Here is a 20,469-nt window from a genome sequence, read left to right as displayed (position 1 = left end):
GGATACGATGGGGAGTGAGAGCAGGGTGGTGTGAAAAGGCATGAACAAATGCCTGGGATGAGAGGGATGACATCGCAACCTTGAATGACTTCAGTTCCCGGGGGTGTCACACAAAGAACAATAGCTAAAAGCACATCTTAGCTTTCTATGTTTAGGTCTGGAACTTCAGGCTTGTCTATCTGCAAATGTAGCGCAAACATGCATGTGATATGTTGGATGTCAGCACAGATTGTGTTTATTTCACCAGAGAGAGTTCTTGTTGGTACTAGCAGTATCGCAAACTATCCAGTTAGCAAACAGCACTTGTACTGCGAAGTGTATTGGACACAACATATCCTGCTAAAGTCAGTAATTTGCCACAACAATCGCAAAAGTCTCCTGTCTGTAATTCTATCATTAAGCTCACAGCATAAATGATGTATCTCCTTACATGTTTGAAGTATTTTGCCTCTCACAGTGATTAGGGACAATTTTAAATCCTCAGGTGATATTAAAGAGGCTGAAGGTTGTGGGCTGGAACTCTGCAAGGTGATGGCGGTCCCTGGACAAAGGCCCAAAGGGGTCAGAGTAAAGAGTGAGCTCAGGAAGCTTGGGTGTGTGTGTGTGTGTGTGTGTGTGTGTGTGTGTGTGTGTGAGAGATGAGGGGTAGCGGAAGAGAATGGGAGATGGTAATGAAGGAGCTAATTGCTTCCAGTGGATTTTGAAATCGAACCTGAGCCCCCAGTGCACGGGCCAGGCAGCACACAAATGGAATATTGATGACTATGGAGAAAATAAGGGAAAATGACCCCGCTATATGATCGATAAGAAAGCCACAGATCTGTGCAGAACATGTCTCAACAGGCAATACATTTCCCTTGGTTTTTATGGATCCGTATACGCTTACCACGGCTTTAATATTGCTGAGGTGCACAAATATTACGTTATATCAATTTGCTCTCTTTATTATTTATAGCAGCAATGTTATATTGATAGTTTTTATAGCTTCATAGCAACTTTGTAATTACATCAGTATAATTAATACACATATAGAGACAAACACGGACTGGTAACGTTTTTGTTAGTATTTAGAGGCAAAAGATAACATACTGTATAATAATTATTAGAAGAATAATTGGATTCAAGATAGAACAAAACAGTTTCCTGTTTATTATCCATGGATTTATTGAGCTCTAACCAGATCAACCAGAACATTTTTTCAGCTGAAAAAAGTGCAGTGCTTTTAGTGAATAAATGACAAAGGTCAGCATGATTCATCCTCTGGGAACCATGAATGTCTGTGTGTACTTTCTATGGCAGGTCACTCATTAGTTGTTTTTTTTTTGGGTGGACTGTGATGGACTGACTAAAAAAGAAGCTGTATTGTATTTATTATTGTGCCAGTCCCCTTTATTATACTGGTCAGTAGGTCACTATTAGAGCTGCCAGGACAGGTAAGCAGACACTGATGGCTACTTGAGGTAGTTGTACCTTTATTAATATTGTCACCAGGAATCTTGTTGCATTCTGTGAGTTTTCTTGCAATCTGAAACCATTGATAGACAACCTAATTAGAGTAAACTGGGTAGATTAGGAGTGTTGCCGTGACACTACCCTTTCTGTGTACCTTGCACATATTGAGAGCAGATATGATTTGGTGTCTGGAGTGGATCTAAAGTATGATCATGTTGTACAGCTTAAAGCAAACAAACAAAAAAAAACCTAGTACCTATGTTTGCCATCACAAAAAAGAAGCTGTATTGTATTTATTATTGTGCCAGTACCCTTTATTATACTGGTCAGTAGGTCACTATTAGAGCTGCCATGACAGGTAAGCAGACACTGATGGCTACTTGAGGTAGTTGTACCTTTATTAATATTGTCACCAGGAATCTTGTTGCATTCTGTGAGTTTTCTTGCAATCTGAAACCATTGATAGACAACCTAATTAGAGTAAACTGGGTAGATTAGGAGTGTTGCCGTGACACTACCCTTTCTGTGTACCTTGCACATATTGAGAGCAGATATGATTTGGTGTCTGGAGTGGATCTAAAGTATGATCATGTTGTACAGCTTAAAGCAAACAAAAAAAAAAAACCTAGTACCTATGTTTGCCATCACACCTGCAATATGCAAGGATCCTCCCGGCAAGAGGGCCCACCAGTGTCAGTGTAGCATCTACGGTTTCTTCAGAACATGGTTACAGTAACAGCTGTTATCTGGCTTGGGGACCACAAGGGTTGGGCCCATATGATATACAATAAAGCCAGACCCATTTTATTATTATTATTATTATTATTATTATTATATTATATCAGATTATTATAGACTCTTAAGATAATGTGCCTTTGTTTCAATGTTGTTCTTTGGTTGTATGAATCAGTATTTTATTAGTCATCAGAAAAAGAAGATTAAACTGACTTTTCTTCAATAATGTCACAACTATAATTTAGCTTGTGATTGTCCTAGACAATTGTGCGAACAAAACAAATAAATATATGTGGATATACAGTCCATGCTATAAATGCATGTGCAATTTCTCAGAATAGATGCATGAAATCAGTGGAGATGGAGTGGGTTTTTGATTTAGCAATGCATTTTCTGCATCCTCTCTGTGTTGCACTGTCTCTGTGATAATAATGGGTTTCTATTTATTCCCCTAGCACATGGATAAGGGCTTTCACAGGGCCTTTGTTGCCACCCATACTATTTCCTCTTGTCTCTGTGTTGAGCACAGACGTGGGTTTGATGCCGAGGGGAAAATGTCTTCATGCCCGGAATCAGCACCCCATCATCCCACAGCCCCACTCCACTTTCCTTTTGTTTCTCTCTTAATATTCTTATTTTATCTCCCGTTTTCTTTCTGCCAGCCCCACAATACTGCTCCTTCTTGTTTACATATAGCCTGATCTGAAACGGCAAACTGAAGCTTTACAGCCTGAAGCTCTTGTGCTCTCTTTCAGTCACTTTGTCATCTCCCTCATCTGTCTGCTTGTTATTTTTTTCCCTTTTTACTCGTGGCCCTCACGACTTGTCTGTGAGTACACGGAGGAAAACACAGGATGCAGAGGAAATAACATGACACACTGAAAATGGTATTGTTGGCAGGTAATGGTAGATAGCTACTGGTACCAAGTGTGACAGTGGTTTGGTATGTTGGCAGAGCTTTTTCTGAGGGTTGCAATTTCTGAAAGGTGCTGCCTTGAACACTGTGTTTTTGGAGGAGGAATCTTCCACTTGTACCCTTGAGTAAGTGGTGCCCTATCTAAATCAACACATGAATGACAGTCACCCAGACCAGGAGTGTGTCAAACCACCTTTTAAGAGTTAGCAGAAGAAAGTGTCAATTATTTCACCACAGATCATAAGGTAACACAACCTCTGACCCAGTACTTCTTTCTTGTAGCGTCTTCACTTTTCCTCAGCCCAGCAATTGCATTTTTGCTCTCACACTCTTTCCATCCACCCCTCATGTCAACCCCCCCTTCAATTTCTGTCTAAAGCTGTCTCACCTTACTCTATGTGTCGATCTAAAAAATGGCCTCAGGAAGTCACTTTACAACAGCAGAGTGATATAAAACTGTAAAATCATGCTAAGTTTGATTTATGTGCACCATTAGCAGGGAATAGTGTTCCATTATAAGTAGCCTGTCTGTCTAGGGGCTGTGTGTGAAATCTAAACCCACGGTCATACTGATAGGATTTTATGATCTCAACTGAATGATGGCATTATCATAGCTGTAATTATGGTGTGTGTTTGCTTGGTGTAACCTTCTCTGGGGCATATAGTAGCTCTCATATTTACTGAAGTTGCCTTGTGATTGGTGCGGGGACTAACTGACTGATGCTGACTTCCCTCATGTTTTAAACATTCTATGAATAAATGCGATAATGACTGTTTGAAAGCTGCTGTCACGCCGAGCGACACTCATGAGGGAAAAACTACCTTGTAAGAAACACTGTGAAACATTTTACCAGCTGCACCTAGGCGCTAAATGTGCTGAAAATGTATTGCACTGTGACTTATAGCACCCAGTGACTGTCACACTTTAAAGGAACATTTCTGTTTCTCTTGTGTCATTTCAGCAAGGGAAGAGAACGTGGCCACCTTCCGCGGCTCAGAGTACTTCTGCTACGACCTGTCGCAGAACCCCATCCAGAGCAGCAGCGATGAGATCACCCTGTCCTTCAAAACTTGGCAACGCAATGGCCTCCTCCTCCACACAGGGAAATCCGCAGACTATGTCAACCTGGCGCTAAAAGATGGGGCCGTATCGCTCGTCATCAATCTGGGTTCCGGGGCCTTTGAGGCCATCGTGGAGCCAGTCAATGGAAAATTCAATGACAATGCCTGGCATGACATCAAAGTGACACGCAACCTGAGACAGGTAATCGGGGGTAGCAGTGATGGACGGAGTGTGGAGACAGGTGGATTTTTTATTTTTTGCTTTAGATTAGCTGCTTCTAGGAGCTTTTGAGAGAGAGCTGGCGTTAAGAAAGTCACCTTGTTCTGATTGGTTGTCATTCCATCGCCACAGTTCGAAAACATTATTGAAATAGATGCCATAATCTTTCAGTTGACTTTTTACTTACATTTAATTCTTTTTCATTCAATTTCATTGTTTAATTTTTGTTCTAGGTAAAAAGCAGTTACTTTGTATGTGATAGCTAAGTCTAGATGCCACTACTCTATGTATTCTTTTTTGAGGTAGCTATGGCCTCAAATTAATATCTGATAATTCTGTTTTGCTTCACGCAAGTCCCTAAGCTGGCACTTCTATCAGGCACTGTTACTATCTCCTTGCTTCCAGAAACAGTTTTTATGCTTGTGTAGAATATAGACTTTGAGTTTAAAGCCAGGCAGAGAGTGTTTGCCTTTGAGCTATCCATTAATGCAGTATTTATAGCTCAGAAGATGATGATGCTTTTAAAGACAGAGACACATTTCCATCAAAGATGTGCATCTGTCGTGCAAAAGCAGAATTTTTAAACTCAACAGATAATGTTGCTTTTTCTGATTTGTAATTTAAACTTAGTATTGCTTCATGGGAGTAGCTAGAATTAATCTGTAGTGTTGAGAAGAGACTAGCGACTAACAAAATAGTGATACCTAATGCCTGTGTGAAGGCAGTAGCTGCAAAATGTGGAGTTGCCTTAGTTGACCTTAAGTTTGTCTGCAAGGTGTGATAGCACTTAGTGTCGTTCTCAGAGCAACACAACAAGCAAGTGCCGATTTCCTGACCCACCTTGCCAGTAAGTGTTTGCCCCAAAGGTTGGTAAATAGTTGTAGCCGAAAATCCCAACAGGATAAAGCACAGTTTAAGGGGTTAGAAGCTAAGAGCAAGGGTTGCTTGCCTGCTTTCTTTCTACAGATCTGTCTTTCTTCCACTATCATTTTCTTTCCTGTCTGAAAGGCACACGTTGTTAGACTAAGGGTGAAAAAAACACTACAAGTTTTGTTGGGATTTCAGCCATCCTACACAAATTTTTATCTGAACGTCCCACACCTTACAGTACTCATCTTTGTGTTCTTTCTTGCAGGACTCTGCTATAGAAAATTTGGCTAGGATGGCAAGACGACACTTTGTTACTGCTCCGAATCTCTGACAAACCATGTAGTGTTTATTCACCACAACACTAACTCATTCATGATAAAAGTCATTTTTTACTACTAACCAATATCTGACCAACTAATGTACTAACTAACATCCTAATTCTTCATCATTGCTTTTTGTTTTTGTTTTCTGTCCATCCTTATTAACAACCTTTTTTGTTCACTATTCTTTTGATTTCCTTTCTTCCCCTTTTTCTGGAAAGCAATCAGGCATTGGACACGCTATGGTAAACAAACTACATTGTCTGGTAGATATCATTCTTATTGTCTTTTTTTTGGGTTTGCCGTGTGTCCCCTCCCCCTCTCTTCTTTTATTCGTTCTCTTTGAGTTCCATCCTAGACACTCTTATCAAAAAATGAGGAGATGGGTTTGTATTACCAGGCAATTCTTTCTTCGCTTCTTCTCAATTTCCTCCCTGACCTGCCAACAACCTCCTTCTTTATCCCACAGTCCCCCATCCTGTTTTTTTTTTCACTTTGGCTTTTACTTTTTTCTCTTTGTTTCTTCCACATTACTGCAGATTTCCAACAAGTAAAAAAAAAAATTGACTTCTTTGCCTTTGTCAGGGCAACTTACCTTTTTTTATTTTTTTCACACAAAAAGTCCCCATTTTTTGTGAGGACTGTCGTCCAGAACTGACAGAAGCTTTCCACAATCCCAAAGATGGTGACCTCGACACCGAGCCCTAAAAGAGAATCTACCAAAAATGGCAACCCTTAACCTTCATTGCGGGAGCTCTGACAGTTGTTTCCAACTCACTATGGCGCATGGCATGCCCACACCTCATTGACCTCTCACCTCCCAGACTCATCTAACCTCAACCCTGTCACTCAAAATAACCACTAACAGTCTAATCCACTCACTCACCTTCAACCTATCACCGTGTCACTCACTCTGCCCTCCCTGTGTGTTTTTGTAGCATGCTGGTGAAAGTGTGTTTGTGTGTTTTGGCTAACCTTGATGACCTTTACCCCTGGGCCCATATACATAACATTTCTAAGAATAAGCATACTGATCTAGGATTATTGGTCTGGTCGAGTGACATTGAAAATATGACCATGACACCTGAGCTAAACCTGATCAGAGATCAGCATCAGCTATTCTGAGAGTGTATTTGAATACGGGCTCTGGTCTTGATTGTGCATGAGCCGCTGCACCCCATGTGGCCTGCTCCAGCTTTGTATGGCACCATTGATCCACTTACTCCCTTACATTTCCAATTAAGTGTGTTTAATTTGCCTTCTAACAGTGATGACTTTGGTTTGCACATTGATGTGGTGTTTAAAGCCTCCCTTTGTTTTGCATGTGTGTGGATATATAGATGTAGATGTCCGCGAGAGAGGAGAAGAATGTGATACTGTCGGTGTGTGAACGAATGTGTGCAAAAGTGTAGGCGTGGGTGAGCACATCTGTGTGCTTGTGTGTGCGTGTTCACATATGAGTGTACTGTATATGTGTGTGTCTGCAGTTACCAGATAAATCCCGAAACCTAAGACAAGTGCAATCAATTTGTCCTTGGTTTGAACATTGTACTAACCCTCCCCCAACCTGAAGTTTCAGAACTAAACCTAGGATCCATTATCTTACCCCCATCAAAGATAAAGAAAATATGCCACTGCCATATTTTCTTTACCTGTCCTGTGAATCCTATGGCAAAAATTCCATTATCGAAATCCAACAGCCGTCTGGTCCAAAAAAATCGCTTCAAGGTTCCAAAAGAATCTGTAATAAACGCATAAATGAGAAACCGACCTACAGAGTGGAGACTAAAGAAAAGTTCAGATAGCTCATTTCAAATGCAGACCAAGGAAGGAGGTGTGTTTTATACACATCACTTGATCGAATGCCAGAGTGTAATGGCTCGGCTTTGGCTATGTGTTACCCTTCAACAGGTGACTATCTCCGTGGATGGGATCCTCACCACTACTGGCTACACCCAGGAAGACTACACCATGCTGGGCTCTGATGATTTTTTCTACGTGGGTGGGAGCCCCAGCACTGCGGACCTGCCTGGATCTCCAGTGAGCAACAATTTCATGGGCTGCCTCAAAGAGGTAGGAGAGAATCAGTTGAATACAGATAGAAAACAGGTGCATGACTAGATCTAGTGCAAGTACTATATTCTGTGGGTTGTTTGCTCCCAATAATATATCTACATTTGCATAAAACTGCTCAATATTTGTGGACTGTTGTTGTCATGCAACTGCTCTACTTCTATTGACTCAGCCTGAGCAGCTGTTTTTTTTTCTATATGGACAAAAGATAATAATCAGCATGCTTTCGCTTGGGGAGGGGCTCGGAAAGAAAATAAAATTGCATTATCAATTAAAGCTGCTGACTTGACAGAGGAAGTATCAGACTTTCAATATTCCCTTGCTTAATCTAATTCATAACACTTACAGCAGTTTGTGCATGAGAAAATATCCCAAAATTGCTTCTGTCACATGTAATTTGCAGCATCAGCTTGAGTGTGCCGCTAAAATGCCTCCCAATGGGTAGCAATCTGAAAGAAATATTTTCCTGTGATGAAATACGAAAAAGCGTTGTTTATAACGTATTTGCTGGCTCTTTGAGCTTGAGAGCAGAGCCAAAAAAATATATTAAAAGCTTGTTATTTACATTTTGCTTACCATTACTTATACTGCAGCAAGTAACGATAATAAAGGGAGGGCTAGTGGCACTTCTGAGCAGTAAAAAAAAAAAAAAGTCATGGATTTCTGCAATTTAGCAGCAGTCTCAGAAATAACATTATCTTTTTACTTCACACTGGGTGCAGATTTGTGTCTTTGTGTCTGCGGGAGCTACAGTAAGGACCTCTGCTTTAATGTAGAACAATTCTACATATTACATATGGGATTTTTATCTTGCTATTTTTACATGGTCTGTTGCACATGTGGCCCTCTGCACCTTGCACCTACGCACACTTAGAAGTTTGTTTTCACATTGTGTCTTTGTTAACAGTCATGGTGCTAAAAGCTCTGTTACTGTGTCAAAGAACGGCATGTTCTGGTGAACTTAAAAGTCTAACGTACTGTAGATCATTGTAACAGTTTGTTTCTATAGCATATATAGTTCGGGGAAGTGGCAAACCACTCTTGCTTTAATAGAAAGTTATCTAATGTCAGGCCAGAATAGAGAGTCCTGGCAAGCAGACACAGACAAAAAGCCCTGGCAGCGGCTGTTGGAGCATATAAGCTAAAAATATAAATGGTAATTACATCTGCAGTGATGTAGCGGCAGCAGTTATAGCAGTAAAATGTAAGGATATTATTTAGGCTTGAATCACATTTCAATCAAAGAAGCACCTATTTCAGCACTTGGAACACACACATTAAATTAGAACAAAATTAAAGCTACAGATAACTTTAGCTTTTTTCAAAAATATATTAGTAGTAATATCCTGCATAACTTACTGAATGTGAAGAGGTGCTGTCAAAACTTGTGACCAAGACCCATTGAATAGCACTGCCAGTAGTGCAGAGATATTTGCACTACTGGCAGTGCGAGGTTCGCCCGTCTAACCAACCAGAGAATTTCACTTATTTCTGCTTGACTAGTACTGTAGGTTTTGCAGCATTCTCTTTTATTGTATTTCCTAATGGCAACTACCAGAAGTGCTGGGAAAAGCAAAGCAGTTCAAGGGTCAGGGAGGACTGGCTGAAGTATTTGTATGACCTCTTTGCTTACAGAAAAAAATGCATATTTCATAATTATTTTAAACTGTGAAACAGTGCTCCTATAGGACTTTTAATTACTTGACATTATTACATTATTAACAGTGGTAGGTTGCCTTAACTGACTGACGTAATTGAAGTGAACAAAATCTGAACAAACTATGTAGTTTCTGTGTGCTGAAATGAACAGTTGGAATTGGAGATGAGTGATTTTGATGTTTTCAATTTCAAGAATAAACCTTTTTTTTTTTCTTTTCTTGTAACTAGCACTTAGTGCTGAAAGATGTAATGGCTGCAGAAATTCATATTATTATACTTAATATAATAAGTTTAATATGGGGACATGAACATGCAACCACATCTCAGGCTGGCTCTACTCCATCCTCTCATCCTGGCTATTTTTTTTACTTCCATCAGAACTTTCTCTTTCAAGAACCTGTAAAGTCTAGTGATGTGATTCCAACTTTTGTGGACCACCTTCCAACACGCCTTAAATTTATCCAAGCTAGCTTCCATCATAGCGCGATGCACTCTCATCTTGTTGTAAGGATGCACACGTGCACACACAGAGCCAATAATAGACACACACACACACACACACACACACACACACACAGCCATGTTTGGGTGGTGGCTAAGAGAAAGTCACCTTGTCTGCATTGTTTTATGTTTCGAGTGATTCATCGCTAGTGTATCCCTCATCCATCCTCAAACTGCTGGGACACACACACTCTTTCTCTTTCCCTCTCTCTCTCTTTGCTTTATGTGTGTGGTTCCTTGTGTACCAATTAGTAAAAAAAAAAAAATTGTCAGTCCTCTGCTTGTTCAAGTTAATCATTTTATAAGGCTAATTGATTATGAGAAGACCTTTGGAATTGTGAAATTGAATTGAAAACTGCGGACACACACATATACAGTTGCAAACAAGGGGGTATGTCATTCTTTAGGTTAGTTTAGTATCTGAACGTCGGCAATTTGTTTGTTTACATGTTCCAACAGTTACCAGTAGCCAGAAAGAGATAACTTTTATTAGAAACCTGTCAGTCTATTGTTGTCCTTAGAAAAGAAGGCTAGTCAATGCTAGAAGTTGCGAGGAAACTTAAAATCTCTTAGCAGCACAAACTGGCTCTGAAAAAAGAGTGGGAGGCCCCAATGCACAACTGTGCAAGAAGACAAATATCTTCTTGAGTGTGTGATTTAAGACAAAGACACCTCACAGGTCCTCAACTGGCAGCTGCACTAAATAGTACTTGTCAAACACCAGTGTCTGCATAAACAGTGAAGAGGAGACGTCCGGATGCTGGACTTCATGGCAGAATTGCCAAGTAATAGTCGTATCGACTGGCTAATAAAAACAAAAGGCTAAGATGGGCAAAAGAGCACAGACATTGGACACTGGAAGATGGAAGAAGGTGTTATCTACAGATGATGATGAGTCCAAGTTTAAAGTCCTCGGATTAAACAGAAGAACAATTGTGAGATGCAGAACAAATGAAAACATGCTAGAACAGTGTTTAATGCCTTTAGTCAAGCATAGTCGAGGCAACGTGATGGTCTGGGTGCTTTGGAGGTGGTAAAATAGGAGATTTGTACAGAGTGGAAGGGACCTTGAGGAAGGAAAGCTATCAAAATTTCCTAAGGTGTGCCTAAGGTGTTAACCACAACATACACCATGTGATGAAAATTTTGCTTCTCGTGCTTTTGCATTTCATGCCATTTGTTATGGTTCTTTTGTAACATGGGTATATGTTATTGTATATAGCCTGAAACAGTATGTACTCTAAACACTGCTAACACATCTGGCGCTCTGGTCTATCCAGGTTTTTAGAAACATTTCTATTGTTAAAGCTTTCTCCTGACATAAGTTTATCTATGTAGCTCGGTATTGTAATTTCAGTAAATATAAAGCTGTATACATTGTACTGAAAAAGTATATTGCATATGGGGCCTACTTGTTTATTTTTGCCACCCCCACTGGTGGTTTAATCCATACCAAATAACAGGGTGAAGAAAGTTGTTTGGACAGGTAATTTGGCAGCTGTTCTGTATATTGATCTAGTAAATGCCCACACAAGGGCTAAACAAATCCTCGCCTGAGCCTCCTCTCTCATCCTCCAGCATAAGTGAATATGATACACCCAATGTGGCTTTAATGAGAATAACTCTTAAATAAAGCTTATGTTCTCTCAGCCAGGTTATCTAATCTTTAGTATAATGTCAAATATAGTATATTAGAAAAACACTTCCATTAGCAATGTAAACTAGCCTGTAAAAATGCCACTGCTGGCTTGGGTTGCTGCGTTATTCTCTACTTCTGTTTGGCTCATTTACAAAAGCAGATTCATCAGTACTCTGTGGAAACATGGAACTAGACTAGAGCCAGTTATTCATGCTTTTTTAAACCTTATTTGCAAATTTAACACCCTTTTTCCACATTGCTAATAATTCAATTAACACAACAACATGTTCGTACTCACATCTTTTAAATATGCCATTTTGAAAGAGTGCTAAAGATTATATCCGATGAAGATTAAGTTTGAAGGTCAGAGTTTTTTTTTATAGTTGTATCTACACTTTGCATCAAACATTATACACTTTTGAAATGAACTCATGGGGTGCTTCGACCTTTACAGGATTTTAATGTTGACTCACAGTGTTTTTATGTTATATTGATCAGTACATACAGTATGTGACTAAACTAAGTTATACTAACCCTGATATTTATTATATGCTGATAAAAAATATACTACATAGCAAGCTTGAAATCATATGCTTGACATACTTTAAAAACGGAAATGGCTAATACTTTTAAAAAAAAGCAGAAGTACAAGTAAACATGCTTGAGTACAGTGCTTGCCTAAAAGTACTCCAATACAAGGAGAAATACCGATTGAAATTATTTTAGTTACAATGCTCAATTTTCTTAGTACTTTTCTAAATAAGTAAAAAAAACTTGTTTGAGATAATTTTCTAAGATTTAGTAAGTAAAAAAGTCTAATAAATGGATCTCTTTTTGCATCAAGTATTTTAAGCACTATTGGACTTGATGCTGTGATAACATGAATGTCTACTTCACATTTGTTCATCATAAATAAGTTAACAAGTTTCCATAATAAATCATTATGTGGAGTTGTGGAGTAAAAGTAATAAAGAAATTGGAGTCTAAAAACCAAACTGTGAACTGAATGCTGCTAAAGTACATCATATAGCTGATAGGACCTGTAATTTCCAGTTTTAGTTCAATGGTATTTAGTCACTAGCAGGGACTTTGACACAGTCATTTGCTCCATTGTTCGCATAAATATTCATTAATGCAGCATTAAATATTTTATCATGGGCTGTCATGCCGAGGTAGATTCATTTTCCATGTGTTTTCGATGTGACTGACAGTGAGCTGACCCTTGAGAGAGCACAGTGAGTGGACAGAATCATGTAGGTTATTCACCGTGTGCTTAAAAAGTGGTAATTCTTTTTTGTGAACCTCAACTGTTCATCATATGTTGCTCCATTAAGCAGGCATGATGCTCACTGCTACTCAGGACCATGGAAAATGCTCATGACTAGCTATGTGATCTTCCTTAATTCACAACATCTCTTTGATTGTTCAATTAGACCCAAGTTGTGTATTTTTATTGCCTGTATTTATGCTTTTGCATGAATGCTCTCACCTACATGAACTCCCTTGCATCATCTCTTTGTCTCCCTGCCTCTCTCATGCTTTCCTCCACCATATTTATTTCTTCTGCCCCCTCCACCTCTTCCTTTGGATTCAATATCCCCGGATAATGAAGGAATGATTCAGTTGAGTTTGGCCCGTTGCTTGGATCAGGGTGCGTCAGTATTTCTGTCGACTGTGTGTGAGTGATGTCTGATTAGAGTGCCTCAGATGCTATTGAAGCAGGAATGTTGGTGCACATTGGTCTCTGTTCACTTTGAGATAAGAAAATCACCTAGAGCTGATGAATAAGCTGAAGGAGGTATGTGTTTCTACAGAGAGAGAATACTGCTTTTTCTTTTCTGACAACAAAAGAGATGCTGCTTGCTGCCATCACAGCCTTTCTCTCTCATTCAGTCTCCACTGTGCCCATCTGCCCCCTAGGCTACACGGGATGTCATCCATATACTACACACAAACGTACGTCCCACCCACACTCGTGTTTTGCCATGTGGGCTGTAGCGTGTCACGTGACCAAGGGGCCAGTAGGCAGCCGCTCGGCTCACTCTCTGGTCATCCTAATGTTAGTGGTGCCATGCAGTCAAAACCTTCTGCAACCCCCTCCCCCTCCCATTTCAACTCTCATGCCATGCAGCCCCCTCCCTCTGGCATCACAGGGCACCCGTGGCAACTTGTGTCAGACTGTGGGGGCGGCTGGGGCATGCGCTGTCATCTCTGCTGAGAGAGCATGAGCAGCATGCAGGAGGTGGAAGATGGAGAGGATATGATGAGTAACAAGCACGGAGGCAGGTATGTGAGGGCAGAAATGTTAAAAAGTGCAGATGAGTGACAGAACATAGGAGAAGACAGGTGCTGGTGAATGTCAGCAGGTGGGAGACAGAAACAGAAAAACACTGACATGGATGGGGATTAGTAGAAAGATGAGTATGTGAGAAGAAGGGGAGAGAGGGCAAGAGACCAATATTTGGCATTTGAGAGGAACATTGCCGTTGTCAGTTTTGTGTTAGTCACCACAGAATGTTCAGACGCCACTTGTTTTCCCCTCCAATAAAAATGCAAATGTCACCCTGTCCTTTTAATTATTTCACTTTTTTTTTATTCCCCCTCAGAGGGCACAACAGTGATGGATGGAACAAACCTCAGACTTTAATGGAACACCTTCACCTTTCACCCTTACTCCCCTATAGGCTAAACTTGACACTGGTAAAGATTGTTTGTTTTCGGGATTTGGCTCTTGGTGACATCTTATACAAAACTTTATGTCCTAAATTCTGGGTAAGGTGAAAATATTGCATTACCTAAAATTACAAAAATATATTTACTGAAAGATATGCTCAGACAGTTTATTACTGCAGGTATACCAAGGTAAAACTAATGCTGTCTACTGCAGCAGTCCTCTAATATATCCTCTATTCATAAAGATGATGTTCAGTTTTTGGGTTTGTATTTTAGTGGAGTGCACTTTAGGGAGTGAGCTAGAAATAGTTAGTTATTAATTCTTTTCAGTCAACAGTATCCTTGTTGGACTATTTTCAGTTATTTCAGCATGATAGCACAAAGACGTTGGAGTCAACACTTGATATCATAAAACTTTGATACTAAAATTTAAATAAGTACATGTTATATGACTGAATGTTTTTATGATGGTGAGGTGAGCTAGCTTGCTAATATTAGTACTCTTTCACATCCTAGTTATTGTGATATAATAATTAGGTTCAAATTGATCCTCATAAAAGATTACTGAATGTTCTAGTTAATCTTTCATCAGTTCTGTCACTCGCCCAGCTTTACTGTTTACTTCACACTGATGAACACAGAGAATACTGTATGTATTGCATGAGTGTACAGATAGAGCTGTTAGTATTTACATGTGATTTTGTGTGTGTGTGTGTTTGAAAACATAAAGATCTCTTCTACAACGCTTCCTGAGCGTGTGTGTGTGTGTGTGTGTGTGTGTGTGTGTGTGTGTGAGTGTGAGAGCGCATGTTGTTTCACTGCACTTCACTGCAATTATCCTGCTTCTTAATTAACACTAGGGCTAAATCAGCAGCTGTAGCTGGGGCAAAGAGGACATGAGCACTGATCTGAAGTAGATTAGGGAAGAGATTGTGCCTAAGCATGTGTGTGTCTGTGCACGCATATTCCACCTGCCCTTCCCTTGCCCTGTTCCTTGTAGACTTACCAGGGTCCGATCAATACACCATCCTGGAGCTGAGATGTAGGATCTGAGCTTTATGGAGTCGTTACAGTCCCCTGTGCGTGCATTATGAATGGGCCCCATAAGGCTGTTGATAGACTGACAGATAGCATATCATAGCAGAACCATAACAACAGACAAGATGAGCTACACAAAGCCTCAGTAGTTAGTTCCTCTTTATAACATCATTTCGATTACCTTATTGATCAGCCTGCAGTAGAACAGACAAAATCATAATCCCAAAACAGATGCAGGATGGTTGATTGTAAGATTAGTACGTCTGAGAATAACACTGCAGTATCTGGGAGAGTTTGTAAAGACTTTCGACTGTCAAGAAGGGAGACAAAGTGTGATTTAGACTGTAGGAACTGCTGTAGCTCTGATGAAGACCTTGTATAGTCAGTAAATTACAAATCTAAGAATGCCACAGTGGCCTTTACAAATGAGCAGCATTAGAGCATCTTTTATTCTCTCTTTCTCTTTTTATGTAATATTCAGTTTGTTATCTTTCCCAAGAGTAGCTCAGAGTGGAATGTAAGGTATTTGGCTTCAGAAGAAAACACATTAAAATACCAGTGTTTTAGAGAGAGCAGCAACAGTAGTTAAAGCTGGAAGAAGTTTAAACTACAGGACAGCTGCAACTTCTCTGCAGAACATAATTTTCAAAAATCATCTTCTTTTTATGCTGTTTTTCATTTGATGCTTATCATCAGAAAGTGCATTGAATTTGACAGTTGTTTGCGTAACTCCAGCTGCTGCTGATTGATAATAATCAGAGGGCTGGAAGATCACTCCTAAATTTTCTCTCAAAGCTAGATGCTGATAATCACATGCAATCACAAAGAACAAAAGGAAATGATCTCTCAAGTCGTGAGTAATATTGGCTTGCTTATCATTCCCAAACACTGAATCCGCACTATGACTGCTTTCTCTAACTGTATTTACTATGGGGCTGATCACCATTTTTGCTGGGATTAAATAACAATTAATTACTGTTGGACAGACACTATCTGTTATTGGAAGATTTTTCCACAAATATTGTCATCATTAAGACAGATTTATCAGTGAGCTGTTTGAACGCTATAGCTCTATTGACAATGTAGATTTTTGCTTAAACAATGATATATGGTATACTTTTTTCAATTGCAGTCAGGCCTTACTGTATTTAAAATGTAATAAATTTCATAATATTGTGTGCTATACTACTAGTAGTAGTGTGGTGTGTAGTAAGTATTTTGTTCTGTGTCATATTCAGTAGATTAAATGTGGTTAACTCCATTAACAGCTACACAACTGTGTTTGTACATGTGACGTAAAGATACACACAAGCACATTTTAAAAGCCAGTGATACTTCCTGGCCCCCAGTTTGCTTTCATTCTGCTTCTCCTATTTTTACACTAGCTTGTGTGTCTCTCCCTCTTGGTTTTTCTGTTCCACCTCTCTCGTCAGTCCTCCTCAGTGCTCGGGTCACCTGTGTTGATTTACTGTCAAATCTTCCAGGATTATCAGTAATCCCACAGCAGTAAAATCTGTTTGCTGACAGCTGTGCTCCCTCTAACAGTGTTTCTGTTTTTGCACACACACTGCCCTATATACTGGACCAGAAAAGGCATGTCTTCTTCCCCGGAAAGGGAAGAAAAAAGAAAAAAAACATTAATTTTCCGCTTCAGTGGATTCCAATTGACAATATTCCACTCTCCTTTTCTATGGTATTTTGCTGCATTTGACTAAATTGTGAAGCTGATTTCTTCTGTTATGGATTATGGTGTTGGGCTGAATTTATTGTGGACAATCATATAGGTATGATATTCGGTATATTCTCACTGAGTCACAGATACTCCGATGGGGTTTCACCTTCAATTCATGAAAACTGCTCTTTCACAATATATGGGGAATGACTTACTAATTTAACCATCACTTTTCACACTTCACACAGTCAGCAGAAGGTAAATCAAACGAAAATACAATCGTGAGTGTGTGTACAATCTCCTTTTCAGTCTGGATAAATTGTGGTTCTGATAGAAAATGATTGAGAAATAAATTGAGCCACACACACCTTTAATTCAATTCAATTCAATTCAATTTTATTTGTAGAGCGCTTTTTACAATTGACATTGTCACAAAGCAGCTTTACACAACCAAAGAACAGTACATGAACAGTGTATGTGTATGAGTCATAATAATGTGATTGTCCCTGATGAGCAAGCCGAGGGCGACAGTGGCAAGGAAAAACTCCCTGAGAAGGCAACAGGAAGAAACCTTGAGAGGAACCAGACTCAACAGGGAACCCATCCTCATATGGGTGATTACATGCTGTGTAGGCAGCAGTCCAGTATAAAAGAAGATAGAAGATATTAGTTTTATTGATCCAGTTGTCCACAAATTTGCAATATATAATATTCCCAGAGTATGATGCTATAATATTACAGTTTGCCATGGAATATAATTCATTCTCATATAAATAAATAAACAGAATTCTGAATAAATATGTTTTATCAAGAACAGAGGTGTGAGTTCTTGTAATTTGTTGCATATGTTAGAAGTCTCTAATCTCTGTAAATCTTCCCCAGGTGGTATACAAGAACAACGACATTCGTCTTGAGTTATCCCGCCTCGCCCGCATAGTGGACCCCAAGATGAAACTACAGGGCGATGTGGTCTTCAAATGCGAAAACGTTCCCACCCTCGACCCCATCAACTTCGAAACCCCCGATTCCTACCTGTCCTTGCCGAAATGGAACACCAAGCGTGTGGGCTCTATCTCTTTTGACTTCCGCACCTCCGAACCCAACGGGCTGATACTATTCACCCATGGTAAACCTCAGGACCGACGGGACGCAAAAGGCCAGAAGAACAACAAGGTAGATTTCTTTGCGGTGGAGCTGCTCGATGGAGGACTGTACCTGCTGTTGGATATGGGCTCTGGCACCATCAAAGTGAAGGCCACACAGGCAAAGGTCAATGACGGTGCCTGGCACCATGTGGACATCCAGAGAGATGGTCGCTCAGGTAAGAATGGAAGGGAAACAGGAAGAGATTGAAAAGTTTGAATTAGAACTGGAATAACAGCTCTTTCTTCTTTCTTTTGGTTTTTAGCCCCCCCCACCCCAGTATGAACTATTAACACCACTGAAGTCTTGTTATGTTAGTTTTATTTTACAAGAATGCCTTCAATCACAAAACTGAGTTTCTTTCTTTATTAAAAATGTATTGCCTTTAGCTATAAAATATATGAATTTATGGGCAGGGCTGACGATGTAAACGACAGACTGCTAAAGAGCCCAGTTATCATACCAAAGGAAATAAAGATATTCTATGTACAATATTCTGAAATACTGAGTGAAAAATTACTATTATTTTCTGCAGAATTGCAGAAGGACTTAGGACTTCTATATTAGTTTGAAGGGACTGTCTCGTTTATAGTTTCTAATGGAAAACCTGCATTTTGGATAATATGTAATAAAAACCCTCAATTGTTTTCATTATAAAAACAATTAAGCCAATTAATCATTTCATTAATAATACAACAGAAGTAAATGACAAATGCTACTACAACTCAAAGGGCTGTTTTAAATGACTAAACCCTGAAAAAGAGTCATTAACCCAAAGGTAAAATGGCAGATAGATAAAATAGGAAAAATGTTTGAGAGTCTGTTAAAAAAATGTGTTTGCAGCCATGTTGGTGTCATTGCTATACTCCAGTCTTTTGTTCCACCACTTTGCTTCAGACTAAAATATCTCAACTACCTGGGACCCAGTGCCTTGAGAAGTTAACATAAATCCTTCAGACATTGGTCTAACAGGTGATGGTTGTAGTTTAGGATTAGATGTCTCACAGCTGTTGGATGGATTACCGTTACAATTGGTACAGACAGTTTGTTTCACTCAGGATGAGCAGCAATTAGCACAGAAACATATTGAAACATGCATTTGTATTTCATTTAAGACCATATCATCCACAAATGTTCTATGACATTAAAAGTGATGTTGCAGATGGCATTGAAAATGTTTAGAAATATGGAAATTAATCTAAACAAACAAACAAACAAAAAAAAACAGTAATTGCTATACTGTCAAATTACACAGGCCGATCATTGTAAGAATCAACATTATAGTCATGTTACTGCTTATTTCAGCATTATCTGGCATCACACCTACAAGTTGATGTAAACTTTCTCAATATATTACAATTTTAACAGGGATTTATTACCAGGATACATTCATACTTCTCTCTAGATAACTGCTGAGTCTATTTCCCCTTGCTTGCTTCCATTTGTATGTCCTCTGACCTCAAAACATGGCCAAATAAACACAAAGTATTAGAAGAAGATTATATTAGAGAAAGGGTTAGAAACTTCGGTTGCCTTGAGCTTCAAACCTAACACAATCTCTGCATTAGGTGGGATCCTCCAGAGGACTCTGGTGTGTTAGTCGGCGCTACAGCCTGTGTTATATATCAGGTTGGAACAGCCAATTTAGCCATGTGTCAGAGCTCGCTGCTTTGATTAATCACCAGCACAGAGCCTAGTGTGATAGCGGAGTAGAAAGTAGGATTTTCATGGGGAAAAAGAGGAATGAGACAGATATATTGATACCAGACTGAGGGATGGTTAAGAACAGGCATAATCACACTTGTGACTTGAGTGAAATGTTAATAAGTTGCAAGTGGATACTTTTTTTGGGGTCCACAAAGAGCTCTACTCAGTGTGACTGCAAGTAAAATTTTACACAAGTAACATGTAAGAACAAATTTTACAATTATTTGACCTTTTGTAGAGCAGTTGTAATATAGAGTTAAAGTTCTTTTTTTCTTTTTCCTTAATGAACTTATGTTTAAATGTTTAATTTGTCCAGGGCAATGTTTTTATGCCCACTATATATGTTTTTTTTATATTATATATTATTATATATTTTTTGTGAACTGCTGAGAATATTTCTCCTAAATTCGGAATAAAACTATTGCCATTTTTGAACATACATTTAAAGAAAATGACGCAGTGTTTTCAGAATTTGAATAATTCAATGAAAACACTGTACTAATTAAAAGAAATCAATTAACTCGTAAACAAAGTGGTGATAATGTTTTCACTAAAGAACATTCAGAAGTCAGTATTTGATTGAATCCCCAATTTGCAATCACTGCTTTAATGCATTTCTTCATGCTCTCCACTAGTTTTTCACTTTGCTTTTGGGTAGCTGTATACCACTCCTGCAAAACAATCACACAGAATTCAGGTGAAAGACTAATCAGTCCCTCATGAAGCCGAATGCTTATGGACTTTGTGTAAGACTTTGACAGACACAGGTATGGAATAAATGCCATTCTC

General features: G+C 39.2%; 1 protein-coding gene across 1 annotated transcript in view; it reads left to right on the top strand.

Annotated features, from left to right (window-relative positions):
* The window catches only part of LOC113149866 (neurexin-3b), a 247,787-nt gene that overhangs the window by 49,449 nt on the left and 177,869 nt on the right, over nucleotides 1-20,469 (top strand). The window contains exons 5-8 of the mRNA XM_026342210.1: nucleotides 4,066-4,367; nucleotides 5,797-5,820; nucleotides 7,487-7,648; nucleotides 17,713-18,151. Coding sequence (XP_026197995.1) covers nucleotides 4,066-4,367; nucleotides 5,797-5,820; nucleotides 7,487-7,648; nucleotides 17,713-18,151 — 927 coding nt within the window. The remainder of the gene's footprint in view (nucleotides 1-4,065; nucleotides 4,368-5,796; nucleotides 5,821-7,486; nucleotides 7,649-17,712; nucleotides 18,152-20,469) is intronic.

This window comes from Anabas testudineus, chromosome 24 (assembly GCF_900324465.2).
Source record: "Anabas testudineus chromosome 24, fAnaTes1.2, whole genome shotgun sequence".
Classification (NCBI taxonomy): Eukaryota; Metazoa; Chordata; class Actinopteri; order Anabantiformes; family Anabantidae; genus Anabas; species Anabas testudineus.
Note: the sequence above shows the minus strand (reverse complement) of the source record. Positions and strands in the feature narration are given on the sequence as shown.